Source organism: Schistocerca serialis, chromosome 7 (genome assembly GCF_023864345.2).
Source record: "Schistocerca serialis cubense isolate TAMUIC-IGC-003099 chromosome 7, iqSchSeri2.2, whole genome shotgun sequence".
Lineage (NCBI taxonomy): Eukaryota > Metazoa > Arthropoda > Insecta > Orthoptera > Acrididae > Schistocerca > Schistocerca serialis.
In genome coordinates this window covers 389,507,866-389,524,417 of record NC_064644.1, presented here as the reverse complement: position 1 = coordinate 389,524,417, position 16,552 = coordinate 389,507,866, and the positions used below count along the sequence as shown (strand labels likewise).

The 16,552-nt window shown below is 44.0% G+C and overlaps 1 protein-coding gene across 1 annotated transcript in view; it reads right to left on the bottom strand.

Annotated features, from left to right (window-relative positions):
• LOC126413120 (protein croquemort-like) overlaps window positions 1-16,552 on the bottom strand; it is a 78,889-nt gene that overhangs the window by 35,381 nt on the left and 26,956 nt on the right. Inside the window, exon 5 of the mRNA XM_050083012.1 lies at window positions 9,505-9,716. Within this exon, the coding sequence (XP_049938969.1) occupies window positions 9,505-9,716 (212 nt within the window). The remainder of the gene's footprint in view (window positions 1-9,504; window positions 9,717-16,552) is intronic.

Genomic DNA, 16,552 nt, shown 5'->3' with positions numbered 1-16,552 from the left:
ACCAACTATTGTGAAGCAACAAATGGCTTTCCGTAAACTCAGCCTGCACCTTCCTCCCGCGCGTTAAGTTGTTGTATTCTGGGGAGTCTACTGAGATCTCAGTCACATCACAGAGTTGCGTTCATCTTATACGCAGGCTTAAGAAAACGTATGGTGCGGAGGAGCTAGACGACGCTATAGCTGAGAACGGAAGTGAAAAGGCAGAAGTGTCACGGAGGCAACTCCATATCAAAACCACGAAAGGGCTTTCAGAATTAATGCCAGTAGTCAGAGGACGAGTTACTGCCAGAATGTGGAAATCCCTATCCGATCGGACGTATCCGGCCACCCTTATGTAATGCGCAAATGACTGCTCGAAGTCACGAGATGTGAACCCGTCAGTGTAAAAGGAGGTGCGGAGTGGTGCGCTGTCAGTAGAGAAGCAATAGTAGCAGAATGGGTCGGCAAGGAGAACTCAGCGACTTCGAACGTGGACTTGTCTCCTGAGTAACCAATCCATCGGGGACATTTCAATCTTTCTAACACTGTCCAAGCCGCCTACATCTGCATCTACATACATACTCCGCAATCCACCATACGGTGCGTGGCGGAGGTTACCTCGTACCACAACTAGCATCTTCTCTCCCTGTTCCACTCCCAAACAGAACGAGGGAAAAATGATTGCCTATATGCCTCTGTACGAGCCCTAATCTCTTTTATTTTATCTTTGTGGTCTTTCCGCGAAATGTAAGTTGGCGGCAGTAAAATTGTACTGCAGTCAGCCTCAGATGCTGGTTCTCCAAATTTCCTCAGTAGCGATTCACGAAAACAACGCCTCCTTTCCTCTAGAGACTCCCACCCGAGTTCCTGAAGCATTTCCGCAACACTCGCGTGATGATCAAACCTGCCAGTAACAAATTAGCAGCCCGCCTCTGAATTGCTTCTATGTCCTCCTTCAATCCGACCTGATAGGGATCCCAAACGCTCGAGCAGTACTCAAGAATAGGTCGTATTAGTGTTTTATAAGCGGTCTCCTTTACAGATGAACCACATCTTCCCAAAATTCTACCAATGAACCGAAGACGACTATCCGCCTTCCCCACAACTGCCATTACATGCTTGTCCCACTTCATATCGCTCTGCAATGTTACGCCCAAATATTTAATCGACGTGACTGTGTCAAGCGCTACACTACTAATGGAATATTCAAACATTACAGGATTCTTTTTCCTATTCATCTGCATTAATTTACATTTACCTATATTTAGAGTTAGCTGCCATTCTTTACACCAATCACAAATCCTGTCCAAGTCATCTTGTATCCTCCTACAGTCACTCAACGACGACACCTTCCCGTACACCACAGCATCATCAGCAAACAGCCACAAATTGCTATCCACCCTATCCAAAAGATCATTTATGTCGGTAGAAAACAACAGCGGACCTACCACACTTCCCTGGGGCACTCCAGATGATACCCTCACCTCCGACGGACACTCACCATCGAGGACAACGTACTGGGTTCTATTACTTAAGAAGTCTTCGAGCCATTCACATACTTGGGAACAAATCCCATATGCACGTACCGTAGTTAGGAGTCTGCAGTGGGGCACCGAGTCAAACGCTTTCCGGAAGTCAAGGAATATGGCATCCGTTTCGTACCCTTCATCCATGCTTCGCAAGATATCATGTGAAAAAAGGGCGAGTTGCGTTTCGCAGGAGCGATGCTTTCTAAAGCCGTACTGATGCATGGACAGCAACTTCTCTGTCTCAAGGAAATTCATTATATTCGAACTGAGAATATGTTCTAGAATCCTGCAATAGACCGATGTTAAGGATATTGGTCTGTAATTTTGAGGATCCGTCTTTCTACCCTTCTTATATACAGGCATCACCTGCGCTTTTTTCCAGTCGCTCGGGACTTTACGTTGGGCAAGAGATTCGCGATAAATGCAAGCTAAGTAAGGACCCAATGCAGTAGAGTACCCTCTGTAAAACCGAATTGGAATCCCATCAGGACTGGCGACTTATTTATATTCAACCCATTCAGCTGCTTCACAACCCCAGGGATGTCTATCAGTATGTCCTCCATACGGGAATCTGTACGAGACTCAAACGGCGGTATGTTTGTACGATCCTCTTGTCTGAAAGATTTCTCAAAAGCTAAATTTAAAATTTCAGCTTTCGTTTTGCTGTCTCCCGTTTCCAGGCCAGACTGATCAGTGAGTGACTGGATGTAAGCCTTCGACCCGCTTACCGATTTTACGTAAGACCAGAATTTCCTTAGGTTTTCAGCAAGATCTTTTGCTAAGATATGACGGTGGTAGTGGTTAAATGCTTTGCGCATCGCTCTTTTTACAGCAGCACGAATCTCTACTAACTTTTGCCTGTCCTCATTCTCCCGATCTTTCTTGTACCGCGAGTGCAACTGCCTTTGCTTCCTGAGCATTCTCCGAATTGCGCTGTTAAAACACGGTGGGTCTTTCCCGTCCGTAGCCCACTTTTTCGGCACATACTTGTCGCCAGTGTACCTACTGGTGATTTAATTGTGACGCGGAAACTGAAAGGAACAAACACATCTAAACCAAGACTAGGCAGATTTCATGTACTGACGGATTTGGACCGGCGAGCATTGTGGAGGATAACTCTAAAATCCCGCATGAAATCAGCGGAAGGAATCACTCGTGAGTTGCAAAGTGCTGCTAGCAGTCCAGCTAATACAGTGACTATGCTAGGGAGTTTGTGCTACGGAGTTAAAAAGAATTGGATACAACGGTCGAGCAACTCCTGCTAAGAGACGTTTGAGGCGTTCTAACGAGCTACGGCACTGGACAGTGGATGACTGGAAAAGAATGATTTGGAGTGATGAATCACGCTACACCCTGTGCCAATCCGATGGGTGGGTCTGGATTTAGTGAATGCCTGAAGAACGTTACGTGGCATCATGTGCAGTCCCTTATTGCGCTTAAGAAAACGCTATTTGCGAAAGGGTATGAATCATATTTTACAGCATTATGTCTGCGTACAAGAGGGGATCAGGAGACGATGATTTGATTAGCATAGTGCACCCTGTCATGAAACAGAATTTGTGGAGTAATGGTTTATGGACAATAAGTTGATAACATTCCTGAAATGGACTGATCTGCCTAGAGTCCAGACCTGAACCTATAACGGTACTTTGCGGGCAGGCGTGTCAATTAGCATCATATTAATTAAAATGGGGGATAAATAGACTTTCTTTTGGAAGAATTAAAAAGGGGAAAGTAATACGAAACTTTAATAACTGCACAGTATTACTAAGTAGCAATATAATGAAAAGTAATAAAAAGCAAAGTAGCAAAGACCAAGCGGGACAGAAAGATATAGGGGCGCGTTTGTTTTTTAATACATATAAAAGAACATGTAACACATTATTGAGCTCTTTACCTTCAGTTATCGCGATCGGGCTAGTCGATTAAAAAGTGGTACGCGATGGCGAAATTCATTAAGGAGATTATTTAAAGACTCTTCAAGCACGTTTAAAATACGTTACGTGTGACGAAGTGATCAGAGACGTTTATTGTCGGGTGAAGTGAAAATAATTCCGACAACATATTTCGAACTTTGTGTTAGCTGGGAAAAATACTCTTGGGAAACTATTATGGTTGTGGGACCCACGAAAGTTGTACCCAACGAAAGCTATAGCTTACGTAATTCTGCATTTTGTAAAATTGTGAAACGCGTGTGCGCGGAACATTAAGAGAATCTTATCCTTGGACGGTTGCGGGGGAACTGATACAAACAACGCGCCAGCATAAAAATAGTTCGCTTATTAACTACCAGATATTAATTAACGGGGACCTAAAATACTAAAAACAGTGCATACACCGTTAAATTGAACCCTGTGTGTGAAAGACAATCACATCGAACATTTCGAGAGCGAAGAATAGACATTTAAGTGCTGAATTGATAGCCTGGGTAGTGTCGATATTTGGACATTATATAACACGCGTTATTCAGAACACGATATCGACCATTTTAATACTGAAAAGAAGGCTAGGATCATCACCCCCAATCCCGATTCATATTTCATATTTAGTTACTGAAAAGAATAGTGTTAATAAACAAACTACATTTCAAATTTATCCACGATTTTGGCTTCATTACGTAGTCTTGACTACATGATAAACAATATCTGTGGAAGTTGCATACAACGTATCGTCATAATATTTAACCAAGCAATATTGTGGGACACCAAAAATGTAAATGCATGAAATTGTTCTTACAACGGATGTATAATGTGTGAGTGCTACGAACTATATTGGAAACTGAACATACTTGCATGTTTATCTGCGAAAATGGTCCTTGTCGGTACATGAGCATAGAGTTCGAATAGAATCGCTGGAACATTGCAAACCATTAAGATTAAACGAACATCTAAATACGCATATTGCTGGTATCACCAGGATGTGTTCTTTCTCCTCACCCCCGTGGCAGTAATTGAATTATGAGTCAGCCGGGAATAACATTTAAATCAATTGACGACCATTGAGCTAGCGTCACGAATTTTCAAACGTCCACTGCCATGTATGAAGACGAATGACACCACGAGTGCTAACGTCGATCGAGGAGTGTAGTGATCGTATTGAATGACATTGAGCGGTCACAAACCCAATGAAACTCTTTGGGATGAATCAGAATGTCGACTTCACTCCAGACCCGATCATCCAACGTTACTACTTTCACTGGCCTCGATTGTTAAGGAGGAAAAGTCTGCCGTCTGTCTGCAGACATTCAGGCGCCGTATCGGAATCGTCCCCAGCAGAGTTAAAAGTGTCATAAAGACGAAGGGTAAACATGCCCCACATCAGTATCCACTAACAGGTGTCCGGACACTTTGAATCAAATACTGTATTCTATTGGGTGCAAACCACTGACGTCGCAATGTTGTTGTTGTTGTTGTTGTTGTGGTCTTCAGTCCTGAGACTGGTTTGATGCAGCTCTCCATGCTACTCTATCCTGTGCAAGCTTTTTCATCTCCCAGTACCTACTGCAACCTACATCCTTCTGAATCTGCTTAGTGTATTCATCTCTTGGTCTCCCCCTACGATTTTTACCCTCCACGCTGCCCTCCAATACTAAATTGGTGATCCCTTGATGCCTCAGAACATGTCCTACCAACCGATCCCTTCTTCTGGTCAAGTTGTGCCACAAACTTCTCTTCTCCCCAATCCTATTCAATACTTCCTCATTAGTTATGTGATCTACCCATCTAATATTCAGCATTCTTCTGTAGCACCACATTTCGAAAGCTTCTATTCTCTTCTTGTCCAAACTATTTATCGTTCATGTTTCACTTCCATACATGGCTACACTCCATACGAATACTTTCAGAAATGACTTCCTGACACTTAAATCAATACTGGATGTTAACAAATTTCTCTTCTTCAGAAACGCTTTCCTTACCATTGCCAGCCTACATTTTATATCCTCTCTACTTCGACCATCATCAGTTATTTTGCTCCCCAAATAGCAAAACTCCTTTACTACTTTAAATGCCTCATTTCCTAATCTAATTCCCTCAGCATCACCCGACTTAATTAGACTACATTCCATTATCCTTGTTTTGCTTTTCATCTACATCTACATCTACATCTACATTGATACTCCGCAAGCCACCCAACGGTGTGTGGCGGAGGGCACTTTACGTGCCACTGTCATTACCTCCCTTTCCTGTTCCAGTCGCGTATGGTTCGCGGGAAGAACGACTGTCTGAAAGCCTCCGTGCGCGCTCTAATCTCTCTAATTTTACATTCGTGATCTCCTCGGGAAGTATAAGTAGGGGGAAGCAATATATTCGATACCTCATCCAGAAACGCACCCTCTCGAAACCTGGCGAGCAAGCTACACCGCGATGCAGAGCGCCTCTCTTGCAGAGTCTGCCACTTGAGTTTATTAAACATCTCCGTAACGCTATCACGGTTACCAAATAACCCGGTGACGAAACGCGCCGCTCTTCTTTGGATCTTCTCTATCTCCTCCGTCAACCCGACCTGGTACGGATCCCACACTGATGAGCAATACTCAAGTATAGGTCGAACGAGTGTTTTGTAAGCCACCTCCTTTGTTGATGGACTACATTTTCTAAGCACTCTCCCAATGAATCTCAACCTGGTACCCGCCTTACCAACAATTAATTTTATATGATCATTCCACTTCAAATCGTTCCGTATGCATACTCCCAGATATTTTACAGAAGTAACTGCTACCAGTGTTTGTTCCGCTATCATATAATCATACAATAAAGGATCCTTCTTTCTATGTATTCGCAATACATTACATTTGTCTATGTTAAGGGTCAGTTGCCACTCCCTGCACCAAGTGCCTATCCGCTGCAGATCTTCCTGTATTTCGCTACAATTTTCTAATGCAGCAACTTCTCTGTATACTACAGCATCATCCGCGAAAAGCCGCATGGAACTTCCGACACTATCTACTAAGTCATTTATATATATTGTGAAAAGCAATGGTCCCATAACACTCCCCTGTGGCACGCCAGAGGTCACCCCAACGTCTGTAGACGTCTCTCCATTGACAACAACATGCTGTGTTCTGTTTGCTAAAAACTCTTCAATCCAGCCACACAGCTGGTCTGATATTCCGTAGGCTCTTACTTTGTTTATCAGGCGACAGTGCGGAACTGTATCGAACGCCTTTTGTTGATGTTCATCTTATATCCTCCTTTCAAGACACTGTCCATTCCATTCAACTGCTCTTCCAAGTCCTTTGCTGTCTCTGACAGAATTACAATGTCATCGGCGAACCTCAAAGTTTTTATTTCTTCTCCATGAATTTTAATACCTACTCCGAATTTTTCTTTTGTTTCCTTTACTGCTTGCTCAATATACAGATTGAACAACATCGGGGACAGGCTACAACCCTGTCTTACTCCCTTCCCAACCACTGCTTCCCTTTCATGTCCCTCGACTCTTATAACTGCCATCTGGTTTCTGTACAAATTGTAAATAGCCTTTCGCTCCCTGTATTTTACCCCTGCCACCTTTAGAATTTGAAAGAGAGTATTCCAGGCAACATTGTCAAAAGCTTTCTCTAAGTCTACAAATGCTAGAAACGTAGGTTTGCCTTTCCTTAATCTTTCTTCTAAGATAAGTCGTAAGGTCAGTATTGCCTCACGTGTTCCAGTGTTTCTACGGAATCCAAACTGATCTTCCCCGAGGTTGGCTTCTACTAGTTTTTCCATTCGTCTGTAAAGAATTCGTGTTAGTATTTTGCAGCTGTGACTTATTAAGCTGATAGTTCGGTAATTTTCACATCTGTCAACACCTGCTTTCTTTGGGATTGGAATTATTATATTCTTCTTGAAGTCTGAGGGTATTTCGCCTGTTTCATACATCTTGCTCACCAGATGGTAGTGTTTTGTCAGGACTGGCTCTCCCACGGCCGTCAGTAGTTCCAATGGAATATTGTCTACTCCGGGGGCCTTGTTTCGACTCAGGTCTTTCAGTGCTCTGTCAACCTCTTCACGCAGTATCGTATCTCCCGTTTCATCTTCATCTACATCCTCTTCCATTTCCATAATATTGTCCTCAAGTACATCGCCCTTGTATAGACCCTATATATACTCCTTCCACCTTTCTGCTTTCCCTTCTTTGCTTAGAACTGGGTTTCCATCTGAGCTCTTGATATTCATACAAGTCGTTCTCTTATCTCCAAAGGTCTCTTTAATTTTCCTGTAGGCGGTATCTATCTTACCCCTAGTAAGATAGTCCTCTACATCCTTACACTTGTCCTCTAGCCATCCCTGCTTAGCCATTTTGCACTTCCTGTCGATATCATTTTTGAGACGTTTGTATTCCTTTTTGCCTGTTTCACTTACTGCATTTTTATATTTTCTCCTTTCATCAATTAAATTCAATATTTCTTCTGTTACCCAAGGATTTCTACTAGCCCTCATCTTTTTATCTACTTGATCGTCTGCTGCCTTCACTCTTTCATCCCTCAGAGCTACCCATTATTCTTCTACTGTATTTTTTTCCCCCATTCCTGTCAATTGTTCCCTTATTCTCTCCCTGAAACTCTGTACAACTTCTGGTTTAGTCAACTTATCCAGGTCCCATCTCCTTAAATTCCCACCTTATTGCAGTTTCTTCAGTTTTAATCTACAGGTCATAACCAATAGATTGTGGTCAGAGTCCACATCTGCCCCTGGAAATGTCTTACAATTTAAAACCTGGTTCCTAAATCTCTGTCTTACCATTATATAATCTATCTGGTACCTTTTAGTATCTCCAGGGTTCTTCCATGTATACAATCTTCTTTCATGATTCTGAAACCAAGTGTTAGTTATGATTATGTTGTGCTCTGTGCAAAATTCTACCAGGCGGCTTCCTCTTTCATTTCTGTCCCCCAATCCATATTCACCTACTATGTTTCCTTCTCTCCCTTTTCCTACACTCGAATTCCAGTCACCCATGACTATTAAATTTTCGTCTCCCTTCACAATCTGAATAATTTCTTTTATTTCATCATACATTTCTTCAATTTCTTCGTCATCTGCAGAGCTAGTTGGCATATAAACTTGTACTACTGTAGTAGGTGTGGTCTTCGTATCTATCTTGGCCACAATAATGCGTTCACTATGCTGTTTGTAGTAGCTTACCCGCATTCCTATTTTCCTATTCATTATTAAACCTACTCCTGCATTACCCCTATTTGATTTTGTGTTTATAACCCTGTAGTCACCTGACCAGAAGTCTTGTTCCTCCTGCCACCGAACTTCACTAATTCCCACTATATCTAACTTCAACCTATCCATTTCCCTTTTTAAATTTTCTAACCCACCTGCCCGATTAAGGGATCTGACATTCCACGCTCCGATCCGTAGAATGCCAGTTTTCTTTCTACTGATAACGACATCCTCTTGAGTAGTCCCCGCCCGGAGATCCGAATGGGGGACTATTTTACCTCCGGAATATTTTACCCAAGAGGACACCATCATCATGTAATCATACAGTAAAGCTGCATGCCCTCGGGAAAAATTACGGCTGTAGTTTCCCCTTGCTTTCAGCCGTTCGCAGTACCAGCACAGCAAGGCCGTTTTGGTTATTGTTACAAGGCCAGATCAGTCAATCATCCAGACTGTTGCCCTTGCAACTACTGAAAAGGCTGCTGCCCCTCTTCAGGAACCACACGTTTGTCTGGCCTCTCAACAGATACCCCTCCGTTGTGGTTGCACCTACGGTACGGCTATCTGTATAGCTGAGGCACGCAAGCCTCCCCACCAACGGCAAGGTCCATGGTCGCAATAGTGAATCATATTTGAACCTCAGACTTCAGGAGTCAATAGGTAGTAATTTGCTGTTGTTAATTTCCTTTCTAATTTTTTTTTTACCACATGAAAGGCTTAAAGAAGCAATTACGTCAACTAAAGTTCGAATAACAGTGAAGTTTTTAATTTCTTCTGCGTGCGAATGTAATTCATTACTCGCCAATTATTCTAGTAAGTTTGGAGAGCGGCGTACTTACGAACAAACATCAGGAGCAAATATTCCGACGTCAGCTGTGCTTTTGATTGGCGCCCAAAGTTCTCCAGTGGTACCGCTGATGCTGTTGCACGGCGAATCGAAGTAAGGAGTTTCATTCATATAATTCCAATTTGCCACTGTTCCCAGAAGGTCTAGATTGCTCTCGCCAGTGTACATGTTGAACACACCATCGTAAGTTTCCGAGCCATTCCTCTGTGAACAGTAGTGATAAAAACTTGTTATAATGCAGATCTTTGTCGCAATAATAGTAACTTAAAAGCATTGATAGTCACAACCGTACATTGAAGCTTGTCCATGTGTATACTCTCTACACTCCTTGTACAGCCACATACACGCACAGCCTCTACAACAAGTATACGCCTGTATGATGCAACTGGACTGTTTTATCTTAGTGTCACACCTCTATAATCAGGGTAAATCCGCAAGAGATGTCGCATGCGGTGTATAGCGCATCCCTCATAATTTTAGCAAGCACCAACAGAGTGGGCACGTATGGGCATTGCAGTTGCTCAGTGGACACCGAGCCATAATAAAAATGTTTGCATTTCGATCGAGGAAGTTATGTGCTCTGGTGGAGTAGCTCAGGTAAGTCCATAAATATCCCTTCAAAACTTTTTTCATTGTCACTATTAGTTCTTAGTATACGCTAAATACTTAAGTATTTCCAAATGATTGAGCAGTTGTATTAACAGTAAGTCCTATTGGCCGCGTTTTGGTTCCAGTGCTGCCAATTTGGCTTCCAAGGTCACGAAAGGTGCAGCGTCTCTCCCCTGCAGTTTGAGATACATATCGCAATAAAACCCTATACAAATGCCACACATTTTTTCGTTGCGGATACTGGCAGCACAAATCGAATATCAGCTTCAAATAGGTGAAAACATTTCTGTTTTGTTTATATCTTCGTTCACATGACTTAGCAAAAATACAAAAAAATATGTCCCTACATATGTGTAAGGAGTGTGGAGAATTATACCGAAAAAAGTGCAACTTGTAAATTTCAGTTACAGGAAATGTGCACGATTTTTGATATGTTCTGTATCGAGTGTCGCAGAAGAAATAAAAAGAAAACCAGACGAAGTAAGTTCGTAAATCTCACTAGGAATTACTGGGTGTATTAACTAAAGATAAATGGATTATATGTCTTAGTTTTAATGTTTTCAACTGTCAGTAAACTATTTATTCAAACCAGTGAATTACCTAGTTATATAAATAAGATATCATTAAAAACAATTGTTAACATTTCATCGTTTTTTTTCTCCGCCCCATTATATATTTATAACCATATATATATATATATATATATATATATATATATATATATATATATATATCGTTATAAATATATTGTGGGGTGGATATATGGGGTGTTTCACTAAATGTGTTTGCCTCTATAAGTTACGAAGTAATAGGCGACGGAAATATTTATTGCGGTAGGTCACCATAAGAAACGTTACGCTGTCTGCTGAGCTATGAACATAGGTTATTGTGTTATTATCCAAAGAGTTACAGCAAAAAGATATAATTTTTAAATGGAACAGTAGTTGTTTTTATCCCGCACTGGGATCAGAAACACCAGCTGTGTATACATCAGTTTGAATTGCATTCCTATCACTTTTAGTTTGGGAGCTACAACCCTTCAAAGTTTCAGGGGCAGACACCACACACGCTGCGCATAACGCAATGTGCCTTCTAAATGTGGTGCGGCCGAGTTGTAACGTCGCCGCCGGCCGGTGTGGCTGAGCGGTTCTAGGCGCCTCAGTCTGGAACCGCGCGACCGCTACGGTCGCAGGTTCGAATCCTACCTCGGGCATGGATATGTGTGACGTCCTTAGGATAGTTAGGTTTAAGTAGTTCTAAGTTCAAGGGACTGATGACCTCAGATGTTATGTCCCATAGTGCTCAGAGCCATTTGCATCATTTTTGTCACGGAGCGAGAAGCTTCCTCGATGAGCTGTTAGACTGCTGACAGTCCTCGCACACGGCCGTATACCTGACAGTTCGAGCCACACAAACAATCGGGGTTCAATATACCACAGTTACTGACATCGGATGAAGATGGCATAAACGAACAACGAGTACGTTGACATGTTGCTGACGCTCGGCGAGTGCTGACACGATGCCACTGAAGAAGCCGTGGCGTACGCCGCGAGATATCCTAGGCGAAGAGCTCCGGCAGCCATTACGTTCTTACGTGCCGAACAACGACTTCGGGAAACAGACAGCTTGGTAATGCGCCCCAGTAACAGACGAAGACCTGCAAGAAGTGAGAAGACGGAGGTGTTTGTTTTAGCTGCAGTACACCACGATCCTCATGTCAGCTTACGAGCCGTTGCTGCAGTCGCTGGTCTCAGTCTCACATCTGTGTGGCGTATAGTACACGGCCACAGGTTTCACACGTACCGCCTGTCACTGACCCAGGAGCTGTATGGGAACGATTTCCGTGCGAGAGTTACATTCTGTGAATGGGTCATGCGTAATTTCACGGTGGAGCCTTTACAAGGTGTAATGTTTTCTGATGAGTCCAAGTTCAGAAATTATGGCGCAGTAAATCGCCATAACGTGCAATACCGGGCCGCGGACAACCCTCGGTGTGTACGACCGGTCGACCGTCAACGTAGGTGGTCTATTAACGTGTGGTGTGGAATCCTTTGGGATCAAATCATCGGTCCACACTACTTCCCAGGTACACTGACAGGTGAGTTATATCGCGCGTCTATAGTCGACAGTTTGGGTGGTCTCCTTGAACATGTGTGTCTACACACGAGAGTCCATATGTGGGTACAGCACGATGGTCACCCAGCCCATTCTGCTCGTGCTGTTGAGGAAGAACTAAACAACAGGTTAGCAGGAATGTGGTTGGGGCGCCATGGTCCTCATTCATGGCCTGCAAGCTCGCCCGATTTAACACCATTAGATTTCTTTTTGTGGGGATATCTAAAGGAAGATCTAAAACGGCGCATCGTGGTCGCATGTTGCTCCGTGACACCGGCATTGTTAAATATAGTCCGCGGATCCTTTAGAAGGCGCATTGCATTGTGCATTCAGGAACATGGACACACATTTGAACATCTCATTAAAATCAACTTAACACCGCCAGGACATCCATCACCCACCGCACAGCCACGTATTATGTACAGCGTGTGGTATCTGCCCCTGAAACTTTGAAGGGTTGTAGCTCCCAAACTAAAAGTGATAGGAATGTAATTTAAATTGATGTATACACAGCTGATGTTACTGTTTCCAGTGGATGATAGAAACAACTATTGTTTCATTTAAAAAATTGTATCTTTTTGCTGTAACTCTGGATAATAACACAACAAACTATGTTCATAGTTCCGCAGGCAGTGTAACGTTTCTTATGGTGACCTACCGCAATAAACATTTCCGTTGCCTATTACTTCGTAACTTACAGAGGCAAACACATTTAGTGAAACACCATATATATACTCCTGGAAATTGAAATAAGAACACCGTGAATTCATTGTCCCAGGAAGGGGAAACTTTATTGACACATTCCTGGGGTCAGATACATCACATGATCACACTGACAGAACCACAGGCACATAGACACAGGCAACAGAGCATGCACAATGTCGGCACTAGTACAGTGTATATCCACCTTTCGTAGCAATGCAGGCTGCTATTCTCCCATGGAGACGATCGTAGAGATGCTGGATGTAGTCCTGTGGAACGGCTTGCCATGCCATTTCCACCTGGCGCCTCAGTTGGACCAGCGTTCGTGCTGGACGTGCAGACCGCGTGAGACGACGCTTCATCCAGTCCCAAACATGCTCAATGGGGGACAGATCCGGAGATCTTGCTGGCCAAGGTAGTTGACTTACACCTTCTAGAGCAAGTTGGGTGGCACGGGATACATGCGGACGTGCATTGTCCTGTTGGAACAGCAAGTTCCCTTGCCGGTCTAGGAATGGTAGAACGATGGGTTCGATGACGGTTTGGATGTACCGTGCACTATTCAGTGTCCCCTCGACGATCACCAGTGGTGTACGGCCAGTGTAGGAGATCGCTCCCCACACCATGATGCCGGGTATTGGCCCTATGTGCCTCGGTCGTATGCAGTCCTGATTGTGGTGCTCACCTGCACGGCGCCAAACACGCATACGACCATCATTGGCACCAAGGCAGAAGCGACTCTCATCGCTGAAGACGACACGTCTCCATTCGTCCCTCCATTCACGCCTGTCGCGACACCACTGGAGGCGGGCTGCACGATGTAGGGGCGTGAGCGGAAGACGGCCTAACGGTGTGCGGGACCGTAGCCAGCTTCATGGAGACGGTTGCGAATGGTCCTCGCCGATACCCCAGGAGCAACAGTGTCCCTAATTTGCTGGGAAGTGGCGGTGCGGTCCCCTACGGCACTGCGTAGGATCCTACGGTCTTGGCGTGCATCCGTGCGTCGCTGCGGTCCGGTCCCAGGTCGACGGGCACGTGCACCTTCCGCCGACCACTGGCGACAACATCGATGTACTGTGGAGACCTCACGCCCCACGTGTTGAGCAATTCGGTGGTACGTCCACCCGGCCTCCCGCATGCCCACTATACGCCCTCGCTCAAAGTCCGTCAACTGCACATACGGTTCACGTCCACGCTGTCGCGGCATGCTACCAGTGTTAAAGACTGCGATGGAGCTCCGTATGCCACGGCAAACTGGCTGACACTGACGGCGGCGGTGCACAAATGCTGCGCAGCTAGCGCCATTCGACGGCCAACACCGCGGTTCCTGGTGTGTCCGCTGTGCCGTGCGTGTGATCATTGCTTGTACAGCCCTCTCGCAGTGTCCGGAGCAAGTATGGTGGGTCTGACACACCGGTGTCAATGTGTTCTTTTTTCCATTTCCAGGAGTGTATATATATGACTTGGAAACAGGGTAGTTTTGCAGTTTTTAGCTTGTCGCATATCAATGTAAAATTGTTTTTATGGTCAAATAGTACGTTTAAATGATGCTGCAGTGAAAAAAATCCAAAACAATTCATGTCTTAGACAACTGGTGAGTTTAATTGTACAAATCGAAGTTTTACTGAATGTGTACTATGGGACTTGGGTACATATGCGATTTTGAAAATGTGCACCATCTCTCCCAGATTTACTTAATTTGAAGGACTTCATTTTCGCCATTGACTGAACTTTTATTAAGAATCCACTATCGCAACGTCAACCTTGTGTTCATTTTCGGGTGGGTAATAGATACCGTAAGCACAACAGAAGTCATTTTTCTCTCTCACGGACAATTGCTGCAGGTAGCAAATTATTCCCACTCCTGCGCCAATCACCTTGTAAAATCTGTTTGACTTTCACTCTGCAGGGTAAAACACTAAAGTTTTATATTGGGCTAAAAGTGGCAATCATGAGTGATGCTTTTCAGGAATTATGAGACTGTGTGTTAAATGTCTTCCGATTACTGGTGACCATATTGCGGTGAGTGTCAGTTATTGCGGTGTTAACCATTCCTTGAAAAGCTAATAGTGTGTTATCTGGAATAAGGATGAAGTGTAAAAGACCAGGGGCTTTCTGTTTAGGTGTGGAATTTGGTACAATGTAAGATAGAAGTGGAAGAATTCGCGTAGATGCTGAATAATGGCAGGATTTTAATAGCTTGGCGACGGGTTTCAGAAGGAGCGTGCTGCAAAAGAAAGCAGAAGTGGAGGAAGCGCACTCTTCTACAACTGTGAAAAGGGGCAGCTGACGGATTGCAGATAAGGGAGGAGTGTATGTTGAAGCGTCGAAGGGATGAGGTAAAAAATAGGTAAGGTCTCCAAAACCCGTAGGTGTTCAAAAGAAACGCAGTAATGACGAAGTCATAGGAATCAAATTTTTGGAGAAAAAAAAAAGTTTAATTGTCTTCGTAGATTTGCTCACTTACGTAATTGTAAAGATTTACTTCTTTCGCATATAATCTTTTTCACTCGTGAAATGTGAATGTCACGTTTCATGTAAGCGAGCCGGATAAAATATTAATTACCCACTTAAAACAGCGCTTCTAGCGTTGTAGAACTTGAACCAGGTGATTATATGACCATCAACGGCTGTGAAATGATGTGTACGTGCAGGTCTGCCATAGCGTATCAGGGCAGTGAAATTTTCGTCATAGGGACGTGACAAAATCGCTGAAAAGAGCTATCGTGTTTGCACATGCCGATGAACATACTGTGAATGACTTTCCCCGATTTATTGGTGTACTAGCGTATGCTGTCCGACGTGTCTACAGGGATTGGGTACCACTCGCAGCCATGTAAGATGGCGTAAGAAGAGTGGTCGTAATAAATATCCAAACCGACAGGGACCAGAGACAAGTGTTACGCCTTTACCAATGACAATCGATTTGAAACCCGACAGGTATTGCTGCTGTAAGTGAATGCGGGTCCAACCGACCAGTTTCCGAGTGAACACTGCAAAGGGAACTACATGCAATTGACATTTGGAGTCAGAAAGCTCGAGAACCTCCACGAACCATGGACCTTGACGAGGTGGGGTGACTTTGGTGTCTCAGTGATAGAGATACCCATAACGTGTGACCTCAACGGAGAGGCCAGGCTAATCCGTGGTTGCTGAATAGGGCAGCAGTCTTTTTGCGATGCTGCAGAGGCAACAGTCTGGATGACTGACTGGTCTGGTCTTCTAAACATTAGCGAACATGGCCTTGCTGTGCTCGTAATGCGAACTAGAGAAAGGAAGGGGAAATTACAGCCGTTATTTTATTCCCGATGGCATACAGCTTTACTGTACGGGTAACTGACGATGCCATCCTCTTTTTTAAAATATTCCGGAGGTAAAATAGTCACCCATTCGAATCGCCGGACGACATTCCATCGGAAAAATAAAACTGGCGTACTACGGGCCTATTAGAGGGTAGCTTAGAGAATTTAGAAAGGGATATAGGGAGGTTGAAGATAGATGTAGTGGGAGTTAATGAACTGCGGTGGCAGGAAGAACAGTACATTCTGTCAGGCCAGGTTTATGAACACAAAATCAAATAGGGATAATGGAGGAGTAGGCCTAATAATGAATGA